Below are 12,490 nucleotides of genomic sequence, written 5' to 3' on the forward strand. Positions count from 1 at the left end.
TTCTTTTCTTCTCTTCCTTGTTGACCAAAACAAACAAACATAAAAACAACAACAAAATACCACTTCCAACTTCTGATTTCAACAGTATTTTTCCAGAACAGATCGTGTATTGAAACATAAACGTATGTGCCATGAAAATCACGACAAAAAACTAAACAGATGTGCCATCAAAGGTGGCCTTCTGACATCAGAGGAAGATTCTGGCTTTTCTACATCACCAAAAGATAATTCACTGCCAAAAAAGAAAAGGCAAAAAACTGAGAAGAAATCGTCTGGGATGGACAAAGAGAGTGTGTTGGACAAATCTGACCTGAAGAAAGACAAGAACGATTACCTGCCTCTCTACTCCTCAAGCACTAAAGTAAAGGATGAGTACATGGTGGCAGAGTATGCTGTTGAAATGCCTCATTCCTCAGTGGGAGGGTCCCACTTAGAAGATGCATCTGGAGAAATACACCCACCCAAGTTGGTTCTCAAAAAAATCAATAGTAAGAGAAGTCTGAAACAGCCCCTGGAGCAAAGTCAAACCATTTCACCCCTATCCACTTATGAAGACAGCAAAGTTTCCAAGTACGCATTTGAGCTTGTGGATAAGCAGGCATTACTGGACTCAGAAGGCAGTGCTGACATGGATCAAGTGGATAACTTGCAGGAGGGGCCCAGCAAACCTGTGCACAGCAGTACTAATTACGACGATGCCATGCAGTTTCTGAAGAAGAAGCGGTATCTTCAAGCTGCAAGTAACAACAGCAGGGAGTACGCACTGAATGTGGGCACCATAGCTTCTCAGCCTTCTGTGACACAAGCAGCCGTGGCCAGCGTCATTGATGAGAACACCACAGCATCCATACTGGATTCCCAGGCACTGAATGTGGAGATTAAGAGCAATCATGACAAAAATGTTATTCCAGATGAGGTCCTGCAGACTCTGCTGGATCATTATTCCCACAAAGCTAATGGACAGCATGAGATTTCCTTCAGCGTTGCAGATACCGAAGTGACTTCAAGCATATCAATTAATTCTTCCGATGTACCTGAAGTCACCCAGTCAGAGAATGTTGGATCAAGCTCCCAAGCATCCTCGTCAGATAAAGCTAACATGTTGCAGGAATACTCCAAGTTTCTGCAGCAGGCTTTGGACAGAACTAGCCAAAACGATGCCTATTTGAATAGCCCGAGCCTTAACTTTGTGACTGACAACCAGACCCTTCCAAATCCGCCAGCATTCTCTTCCATAGACAAGCAAGTCTATGCAGCCATGCCCATCAATAGCTTTCGATCAGGAATGAATTCTCCACTAAGAACAACTCCAGATAAGTCCCACTTTGGACTAATAGTTGGTGACTCACAGCACCCATTTCCCTTTTCAGGTGATGAGACAAACCACGCCTCTGCCACGTCAACAGCAGACTTTTTGGATCAAGTCACTTCTCAGAAGAAAGCTGAGGCACAGCCTGTCCACCAGGCTTACCAAATGAGCTCCTTTGAACAGCCCTTCCGTGCTCCGTATCATGGATCCAGAGCTGGGATAGCAACTCAGTTTAGCACTGCCAATGGACAGGTGAACCTTCGGGGACCAGGGACAAGTGCTGAATTTTCAGAATTTCCCTTGGTGAATGTAAATGATAATAGAGCTGGGATGACATCTTCACCAGATGCCACAACTGGCCAGACTTTTGGCTAAAAAAAAAAAAAAGTGTAAATAATACTGGCACTTTAGAACAGATTAATCGAGAGTGGGGTTACTCTGTAAAATGGAGTGCTGTACAGATCTGAGAGCAGTGCGTTCCTAGCAAGCTGATAAGAATAGCAAGATAATCCAATAACTGCATTTTGTTTGGTTAGTCCGCATTCCTTGAACTGCCTTACGTGTCGTCACCGTTAGAGAAGCAATGCATTACCTGTTTTAGATCAGAACCTTGCTATTCACCCACACCAAGATAAAAGAAAAAAAGACTTTCGCACAATTGTTTCCTAACTGATAACATTGTACATTCTTAGGAGCATAGTAATTGTGTGAAACTTCCTCATACTGTTTTCTGAGTTTTTCAGCATAGTATTGCACTTCAGCAGGGAATCCGAGGATACGTCACAGACAGTGAACTTAAAGTTTCAATGTCAAGAGATTATGGCTTAAATACGTAGTTTGTCCTATAGGGGGGAATAAAAAGAAACCACCTTTAAAAATGATATGCCATATACCCTTGGTTTTCATTTTGCATTATATTGACATGTTTTTTTTTTTTTTTTGAAGAAAAAGTAATAAAAATCTGATAGTCTAAGACTCCTCTATTTAAAAGCCTAATTACTTTTAAAGTATGCATACTTTCAAAACTTTTACCAAAACACACAACTGTTGAAGCATTCACTTCTCTATGGAAGTATGCATATTGGTGTCAGTTTCTTTGTACAGGTAAACTTAGATATTTTTTATGATTTTTCATGTGCAAGTATCAAGGTTTGAAGTTTTAGTAAAAAAATAAATATTCTGTAGATTACATTCCCAAGAAAATAATGCTTACACAAAATGTATATTCCACGTTTTAAAGCTGAAATGTATTTTATTTTACACACTTCAGTTGACATAGAGCACTTAGAATTAATCTGGTATTTTTTGATTTCTCAAAGTTAAAATCATAGATTTTTTAGGTTTGATATGGTTGTGTCATAATCATCTCGTAATTGACAATTTTGCTTTTTGGCAATAAAAGAAAGTTGGGATATCTTTGGACTGTAAAACCTGGTTTAATTCTTCTCTTTCTGGACTCTTGAGATTGGATAATTAAACAGTATCCCAAGAAACTAAAGAAATGGGCATTTTAATTGCTTATTTAAGTTACATTTAAGTGAATACTGCTCACAACAGTTTTACAAAGCGGAAGTGCTTACTGATTCCAGTAACTGCAATTTCTTTTTCAGCTAGATGAGTGATGGGAAATTTTTTTGTTGCATTTCAAAATCTAAATAAACTACAGACTTTATCCTTATACCACGAATGTTTTTTTTTATATATGTATACTTTGTCTTAAAATAATACAGCATGTTACAATAAATAGTGCTTTTATATATATATATATACACACTTATGAAGAATGATGGTTTGAGTTACACATTGGACAGTTTTAATTTTTGGAGACTAACATTCGTTACATCGGCTCTACATCTCTTTTATTTGTTCCACTTTTTTTGGGTTTTGTACTTTCCATTTCCGCCATCTTTATCACAATGCATTAGTGGTGATCTGAAACCAATACCCTTGGGAGATGACGCTTTGTTAACTTCCATTTTGACTTTGCTGTTGACCCTGTAGATCTGCGTGCTTTGTTTCAGTGTTGAGTATTTTATCCATTTAAATTATTTTTCTTTTATTTAATGTTATCCCAAGACTGTTCTCATAAAGAAGGGAACAAAGAAATATCCTCCCCCAGTATCCCTCATTTACACTCATTTAATTTTTAAAATGTTGGTATTTTTATGACAAGGAATATAAGTTATGTTTAATGTGGTTTCCTCTACACTTTGTTATGAAACTTTGCTTGAAATCATAGTTTTCCCATTTGACAGCTTTGCTGTCAGATCTTCAAGAACTTTAGACTTCTTTGAAGTAAATATTTTAAGTTCTGCCATTATTGATCTGAAGACTGATGTGTGTCTGTCACATCACATGACCACAGGAACGCTTCATCAGATGAGGTGTGATGGGACCGTGTGCACCCTAGATGGGTGCTTGTATTTTTCTCATAGTACGTTTGATAAGAGCAGACATTTATTTCCTAAGTTGAGCCTGATTAAATACACAGTGTGGTTCCACTGAGCACTTGATGCATTTCTTGTACAGTGTAAGAGTCTGTTTTTAACATCACCAGCACAGTTTTAAGAATGTGACGGTTGCTGAGCAGTTCAGGTCAGCTTAGGAAGAAAGAGCCTTTGAAAATGGAAGTTCTGTAAACAGAATTTCAGGTGTTGCATTCCTGTCTTAACCACATTTCTTTAAATCCACACAACGGCAGACCTTTCTACCAGGTTCTAAGCATTTGAGATAACTGATAGCCAGCGTAACTTACTGACTTACCAGTTAAGTCTAGTCATCACTTACTGTGAAATTCCAGATGCCTGCCAGGCTCAGCTTGTATCTTCATCTTCCGAGAAACATCTCAACAGGCTGGGTTTCCCAGTGTTGGTTTAGAAAGCTTTCCTGCCCGGGCATTAGAAAAAGAGAGTGGCCTGTATGCTGCTCTGGACAGATCCCTGGAGGATATGAGATACCCTGTCAGTTCACACTTCTCACACCCCTCAGCTTCTGCTCACCATTAGCCTTTAGTCTGGGCCCACTAGACAAGGCAGGAGCTCTCCAGCATCTGAAAGCTTTGTTGCCATTTGAGCTTCAGGTCTTAACTGCACATGTATTTCATTGGGTTTGGAAAAGCTGAGTAGCTCCTATGGTTTTTTTATTTTTATGGATCTACAGTGTGCATATGCTACCTAGTCAGGTAGGAATCCACCATCTTAGCTCTGACTCAGGGTGCCAGCAATGGGTCATTTTTATCTCTTGAGAGGTAGAAGAGGCCTTGTGCTCAGGGCAAGCTTTCATTCCCACAGGTGAGGGACACTTGCAAAGTGCCAGCAAGGTTAGATATTTTGCCACTTCTTTGATTTTTATTAATTTGGGCTTTTAAAGGGCTGTTTAAAAAAAAAAAAAAAAAAGAGGCCGGGAACCCCTTGAGGAGGCATGCTGCAGACGGAGCTCCCTAGAGCCTAAGCTAGAGTTCATCTTTTGTCAGTGTACTTACTTGAAGAAGCACTATTATAATCAATGAGAATCTATTTGAGTCTGCAATTTAATTTAAACCTTTTCCGTTTCAAATTGCTTTATTTCAGGGAAATAATTTTCCAGTTGTTTTTGCTATATTCTGCAAATAAAAAGCGTGTGTTTCCTTTTTCCACTTAAACTTTGGTAGGAAACAGACTAAAGCAGACAAACATTTCTTGTTGTGTTTGTTGCTTTCTTTAATCCAATGGATAAAAAAAGTAAAACCCTGTAAACATTATTTTATTTTTTTATGCAATACCATGCTGTAAATAGGGTTCATCGAGTAAGGATGCACCTACTTATGATTGAACCTTTGATTCTGCACAGTTAGAGTTTATATATAAACGTGTCTTGACAATCAAGGACTTGATGTGAGTCTTCCTTTATGATGTTTATTAATGTTATGCATTCCATTTGTTTGAAGTGAGTACCAATGTGCTAATTTGTATTGTCTGAAAGTATGTAATGTTTTTACAGCTTGTTTTTAAGACTCTGTAAATATGTACAAACCAGTCACAGTACCGCTTTATGTTAGAAGGCGTGTGATGTTGTACTGTATGTAAGCAATAATACATAGCAGTGCTAACTTTACAAGTAGCATCAGGAACGTTCTAGAGATACATTTCAGAGTTATTAGTTATCATTATTTCACTTAATAATGATTACCTTTAATCAGTTTTTATAAGCAAATTCCATTGTTCCTCCTGTTGGAACGTAACACTGTTTACACAGCATAATTGACGTTGCAGGGGAGACAGGCTAGATCTGGCTTCGTCTGTGCTCACTCTCACTAAGCATTGAATGGCCTTACCACTCTTGTGCAAAGATGGAGGAAGACCGCAGAACTTAGTGCCCATCACACTGAAGGAAGGGATGTGTTTTGTTTTGTTTCGTTTTCCTGCTTCTGTATGGCTACCTAACTCTGTGGTTTGCTCTGGGTTTTAATATGTGTTTCTGTTCTAGATTCAAGCCCGTGAGTGTTGAGGTAACTTCAGTTCAGTTGTGAAGTAGATAGGTTTCTTCATATTTCATAGCTACATTTCAATGATTCTAAACTTTCTACTTTGATTTTTAGATACTTATTTTTCAAGCTTGATTTCTCAGCTGACCAGATGAATTTACTCAACTTCAATACAAAGAGAGACAAGCTTATAGCTTGAAGTGAGTAGATACTGCATTGTACAGAGCAGCTCTCTGAACACCCATCACTGCTTTAGAAACGAAGCCGTCAATTTATAAATGATTATGACCTACATTTTATAGGGAAAATGTTTTTAATGCTAGTCATTTATATAATGTGCTTTGAAGGATTTGCTAGCCTACTCCTGTCACTTTTTAGCACACTGGTACCTTTTCTATGTAATGTATGCTTTTTATTATTGTAGCAAAGCATTTCAGTAGAAAGAATTTTGCAACAATATGGGGGAAATTTTTCATTGTCGGGTTTGAATTATACTGGATTTTATCTGTCTAGTCTTACTTGTCTTTATTTTAATGCTGTCTGGAAGGGACCTTGGTACCCAAATAAAGCAGGTTAACCTCATTGCTTCAAGGGCATACTGTGTAGTGCTGAGTTTCACCTGGAAATCTGATGACTTTGAAAAGAAAAACACATTTATAAAAATTGTACAGAAGAAATTAAATGTGTGATGGAAATCCTGGTGGTGGAGCACGTTGGATTTTCTGAGACATAGTGTTATTTTCCTGGAATCCCTTATGCCTTCTTTGTATTCCAACCAATAAAAGAAAACCTTGTTGTTGAAAGTGGTAGGCTGCTAGGATATTCTGGTTATACAGTATTGCTTTTCCTGTCCTGGTCTTGGCCCCCTCAATCGCTGTAAACTTTTATTTTCTACTTCCTATTGCTAATTAAACATGTATATAATGTAGAGGCTGTTGTATAGAACTGAATGAATTGGGTTGCTATGCTTGAATGGGTAACTACATGGAAATATTTGATGGATACTGAGAATTCCTAAGATGCCAGAGTAAATTTACGTGGGAAAGGGGGTGTCTTTTCTTGGGAAGGCCACAGCAGATGGTTCCTGCACCCCTAGGGGTCAGTGGGAGAATCAGGTGCAAACTCAATATCAGACACCAAGTGGAGCTTCCTTCCTTCCCTTCCCTTCAAATATGAGCACTAAATTTCAGAAGTCTACTCAGGTGAAATTGCTTTGCAGTGAAACTTAACCACATTGAAATTTTCACTGTTAAATACTATATTTGTGATATTTTTAAATACAAACTTTTACACTGCAGTCAGCAGCCTAATGATTGAAATTTAGCCAAGATATTTTAAAAATAATAGTTGTCCTCCATGGATAATTGTTTTTGAACAATTGGGAGGATTTTTCTGTTGAAGGATTTTTTTATCATCATTGTTTAAAAAAGAAACAAACCATCTTGCTTGAGCCCCCATTTTATACCATGAGTGAGTCACTGAGCCATTCAAGTGCACTGGTGGCTTGCTTCATCCCTGCTCCCGAGACATGAACTGACATTACAAGGTTTAATGAGTTCATAGCTTTCCCCACAGTCGCCACAGTTCGCCTCGCCTCTTGGAGTTTATAATACTGTTTTGTGTATTGTGATACTAAAGGAAGTTGTTTTACTTTATTTTAAATTGAATTATTAGATTAACTTATATTTGCAAATTCTGCATTTTAAATGTGGACACTTGGCTGTTTGAAAATAAAATACAGAATACAAGTTTTATGAATAATTTTCTAGCTGAATTTTTCACAGTACTTCGAACCAAATAACTACTGGTAAATATGCAAAAAAAAAATGTGGTACATAGTTATTCTAGAGGAAAGGATGTCCATGTGGAATTAACAGTTCCATAGATTGAGTGAATATCAGGGCCTTGACTGTAGAGTGCTGTGATATGTTACTAGTTCTAAGATGAAGTCAGCTGTTAACCGTCATTAACTATTTCAGACTTGAACCGTGTTGAAGTATAGGGCTAAGAATATATACGGCTTTTCCTTTACAGATAAGACTCCATTAACCTTTCATCAGTAGCATACATGGTTTGTTTGGTTTTCCCCCCCTCCATTAGTGTAGATAGACCTGTTTTCATCCACCAGCCACCTTGCCAGGACCTTGTCTTCTGACAGTGGGATGCATTGTAAAAAAGCAGTTTGCAGCTAAGAGTGCTGCCTCCGTTCTTGGGACAAATGTCAATTAAACTGGCCCTTGCAGAAGTCAGTGCTTAGACCCTGGCTTATTGGCACGGTGCTGTAACCAACTGTACGTAATGGTACCACTGATGGTCTACTATTCATTTCCAAGATCCCGGTTCTTGAGTGATTTGGCTTGGTGGGGAGAGGGATGGGGAGATATTCTACCTGACACTTCTCCCACCTTCTGAAGATTCTATGAAAAAATAAAATTGAAGTCACTTGAATTAATGTGTTGTCACTGAGTCTTACTTGACAATTTACCGCTCACAAAACGATTTTTCTGGTCAGTGCCTGGATAGACTACACTTCCCATCTGTTCAGTCCCCTTATTTGCTGAATCTGATGGATATTAGGATAAACAATATCCACTTCCTGGATCAAGAGTCCAGAGGCCAAAGTGAAGTGAAGTGAAAATGGGAGTCTCCCCCACCCCAACCTGGTCATTTTAAGATAGAATGGGCAATCAGGACAAAACCTTTTGTCCATAGACTTAGGTATATATACACATGCCTGTGTAAGGACTGGGATGGAAAAAAAAAAAATGACAGTAAGAGTGGCATTTTCAAGTGCTGGGAAAAAGGCAGGATAAAACTTGCAAAATTTGAACCTTTGAACCTTTGCCTGTTTACTCACACAGATGAGCTTTTAAAGCTGTAACCTTACTGTTCATAATTTCTTATGTATTAAAGCTGAAACAGATGTTCCTGCCTGTGGGGAAGGGAGCCTAGGGGGAGCATTCCCTGGGTTAGGACTCGGCGTTTCCTGATGACTTGGATCTTCATTGGCTGGGGCTCAGAACCTTCACCCTACATTCAGCACTGATCACCTACGTACCAGACCCTATGCTAAGTACAAATAGTAGATGGCTGAAGTTGCCAGTACCTTTTTTAAAAGAAAGATTAATATATGTGTTTTGCCTGCATATTTGTCTGTGCACCATGTGAGTGAAAGCTGGCAAGCGATGAAGAGGGCAGCCAATCCTCTGCAACTGGAGTTACAGGGGCTTGTGAGCTGCTGTGTGGGTGCCAGGAATCAAACCTGGATCCTCTGGAAGGGCAGCCAGTGCCGTTTAGCCATTGAGCCAGCTTGGCTCCTAGCATCTTAATCGGAAAGCGTTGTGGTATCAGCTACAGGTTACAGTGTTGTACTTCGTATGGTTGAGGCAAACACTGAGTGTAAAGATGTGTTGGTACTGTGCTGCACACTTTAGGTTGAATTCCTCAATGAATAGGTAAGTGGCAAAGCATGGTTACTCTCTGCTTCAGTGTGGTTTCCTAACACAAGTGCAGTCTAATAAGCCAGCTCCAGAAAATAGAAGTATGTGAAGACCATTACCGAGGAAATAGAGAACACTGTCAAAACTTACCCCCAATGGAAACGGTCAGATTTATGGGTAGTGTTCAAAGCCTGGAGTGTGCAACTGGGGAAGTCTGCTGGAGGTGCTGGCCTGTCAGGCCTGGGTAATCCATGCTCTACAGATTTACACACAGGGTTGAAGCTATCCAGAGGATCACCTCTTAATACTAGGAAGGCGGAAGCTGGTGCTGGAAATGTTTTCCCGGTGGCAGCTACAGAGGCGAGGCTGGTGGGCACATCCTCCATGGATACATGTTAGCATGTTGACTGCTCTGATGTCACACACTGATGTAGGTTCCTTCCAGACTGCAGCTGTGCCTACAGCACCCCCATTTCATCCAAGGTCTTGGAGCAACTGTAAACCCAAACCTCTGGTGTCACTTCCCTTTGTGGGAGCTGCAGTACCATCACTGACGCAGCTTCTGCCAGTGACAGAGTGAGACTTGGGACAATTGCTGGAGCACAGAACAAAAATGACAGGCAGAGATTACAACAGTGAACAGGGAAGGCAATTCGGGGTCTTTCACATGTCAGAACTGTATTTACTCAGCTGGCCCGCTTGGTTTGAGAGCAGATGTTGTTGCTCAAAATGAGGGAAATACAAGAGTTTGTAACTTAAGCACTAAGTGTAATCTTTAGGAAAGACTTAAAAACAGCAAGAACAGTGCTGGTGAGTGACAATGGCTTTAAGTGAGCCAGCCTCACGTTTCTCATTGACTGTGCTGAAACAGTGGGAGGTGGTTTGGTCATGTTCTCCATCCAGGCTGTGTGGGCAAAAAGGGAGTGGGGTGGGACCTGGAGTCAAAGGTTGTCCTTGATCTTGCTAAATGATCTTGTTGATGTCACTTAACTTTCCTGATCCCCATTGGCTTCCTTCCACACCATTGCAGAAATGTGTAAATTATAAAGCAGTAAATAGATTAGGTTTACATGTGAGAAAGGCAAGACCCTACCTGAGCAAATGATTGTGAGGATGGGGAGATAGTTCATAGTATGGTGTGTGTGTATGTGTGTGTGTTTTGCTAGGTTATGTGCATATGAGTACAGGTGCCCAGTACAAGCCCCCCAACCTTATGCTAGGAATGAAAGTAGTCTCCAAGAGCAGTGTGCTTTTAACCATTGAGCCATTCCTCCATTCCCCTTTGGAGGCAGTCTGAATACTTCTTTGTATTGCAACATAGAAGAAACAAACAGAAACACTATAAAAGTAAAGGAATAAGTCCATTGGAGTGGGCATCTGAAATTTCTCACATACATCTTTTTGGAAGTGGGTTTTTTTCCTCTTTCTGATTTTTAGGTTGATTCTTTCATCATCACATAACCTCCGCCCATCCTTGCTACTCCTTTGCTTTCATCTTGTGGCACTGCCATATATGTGATGTCCCAGGCACGAAGAGCTGAGGTAAGCTATAGGATGCCCTGCCTCATTAAGGTTATTTGTGTGTTTTTAAATAATGATAGTTCAGGCAAATGCAAATATTAACCTTTCACTGAGAGAAGATCAGGGACCCATAGGTTAATTTGTAAGCTTCTCAAAGGTGTTTAGTTCACAGCCTCAATCAAGCTGCCTCCCATAAACATCCATGAGTAAGAGGTGATCACACATTCTGCATGGTAGAGAAGGTATTCAAGGTGCTGTTCCAATTTATCCAAAGTGACATTTCAATGAGGCTGTGATCAGCTAGGAAAATGCTTGAATTCAGCACGTAATTTGAGCTTCTAAACAGGATTCCAAAGGAGATGCAAGAATCCAGGGTCAGCTAGGTGTGGAATATACCTGTAATCCCAGTATTCTGGAGGATGCTGCTAGCTAGCAGTTTTGGGTTCAAGGCCAGCCTGAACTTCATAGTGAGAAAACAAAGATTCCAAGGTTACTGGGGAAATAAGGATGAATTAAGTGTTGGGCCTGTTTCCCAAACCTTGGTATGAAGAGGGACCAAGTGTTAGGCCAGGACAAGCCACGCTCCAGCTGAGCAGAACGTCATTAGAATAGAGAGACTTGAGAGTAGGAGGGCCAGGCCTCCATCCACGATCCAGTGGCCCCAGCCCTTTCCCAGATGCAAGGGGACAAAGGAAGAAGCGAAAACCCTGGCTCCTCAGGAAAAACAACTTTGTTCCATACGGGATTTGGTTCAACTTGCCCTGTATCCTATAGTCAGTCAGAATGTCAGCTCACGGTGGGGACAGGCTTGGGGATGCTACTTTACTCCTTTGCAGTCCTCCTTCCCTTTACCACAACCATAACCCAGGCCAACCCAGGCTTCCCTGGGTTCCTGCAAGTTTCTTCACACCCACACTTATTGGCTCTGGTCCTTGCTCTAGATGTGCCATGCATGTGGAAGCCTTTCCGAAGTTTCTCAGCTCAGTCTGGACCAGCTGTGCTCCTTACCTTGGTCCTGCAGTTGTCTGCTCCCTGGTACTACCCTCCCCCAAGAAGACCTCCACCTTCTGCTTCCCTGATGATACCAGTGCTTGCTCATGACTCTTCATGCTGTTTTCTCCCTACAATGTTAAGAATCCCCTCTCCACCCTGTCCTGTGGATCCTCAGAAGAGCCTGCCCCACTTTAACTGATGAGGTCACGTAAGCTGCAATGACTTCTCACCAACATGCTTGTTTTCCTAGCCTGGTTAGCTATCTACTGTCAAGGTGAATGGTTAATTTGCTTTGGCTCCCAGCAGGTTGCATGCACCCTCCTAAGAGCTTTGGATTCATGAATGAAAGACACACACGCAGCTTAATTTTTAATATGCCCAACTAGCTCAATGGTTGGACACTTCTAAAGCTCCCCTGGGGCTAGCACACACTTCCCTCTGGTATCCCCGAGTTAAGAGTTTCTAAATCTCTGTTTTATCTTTGGTTTCCCAGATCCAAGCAGGGGAGTGGCCCCTGGGGTTGCTTTCCAGGTCCTTTGCCCCTGCAATCTAAAAGTCCCGCCTCCACCTCCCTGCCCAGCCATTGGCTGTACGACAATTCTTTATTACCTATCAAAGCCAGCTGGAGAAAGGGATCCTCAACAGGTAGAAGCACTTTTGGGAGTTGAATTAAGAAAAAGCACTAGAGCTGGGTAGAGGTGGCACACGCCTTTGATCCCAGCACTTGGGAGGCAGAGGCAGGCGGATTTCTGAGTTTGAGGCCAG

At 40.9% G+C, this 12,490-nt stretch overlaps 1 protein-coding gene across 12 annotated transcripts in view; it reads left to right on the forward strand.

Moving 5' to 3' along the window:
* The window catches only part of Znf148 (zinc finger protein 148), a 122,281-nt gene extending 114,749 nt beyond the window's left edge, over positions 1-7,532 (forward strand). For 6 of the 12 annotated variants that reach the window (XM_031363717.1, XM_031363714.1, XM_031363710.1 and 3 more), the window contains one exon: positions 86-7,532. In XM_031363717.1, coding sequence (XP_031219577.1) covers positions 86-1,684 — 1,599 coding nt within the window. In that variant the 3' untranslated portion in view covers positions 1,685-7,532. The remainder of the gene's footprint in view (positions 1-85) is intronic. The other 6 variants (XM_031363718.1, XM_031363719.1, XM_031363720.1 and 3 more) reach the window with 2 other exon arrangements.
* The last annotated feature ends 4,958 nt before the right edge of the window (positions 7,533-12,490 follow it).

This window comes from Mastomys coucha, unplaced genomic scaffold (genome assembly GCF_008632895.1).
Source record: "Mastomys coucha isolate ucsf_1 unplaced genomic scaffold, UCSF_Mcou_1 pScaffold12, whole genome shotgun sequence".
Classification (NCBI taxonomy): domain Eukaryota; kingdom Metazoa; phylum Chordata; class Mammalia; order Rodentia; family Muridae; genus Mastomys; species Mastomys coucha.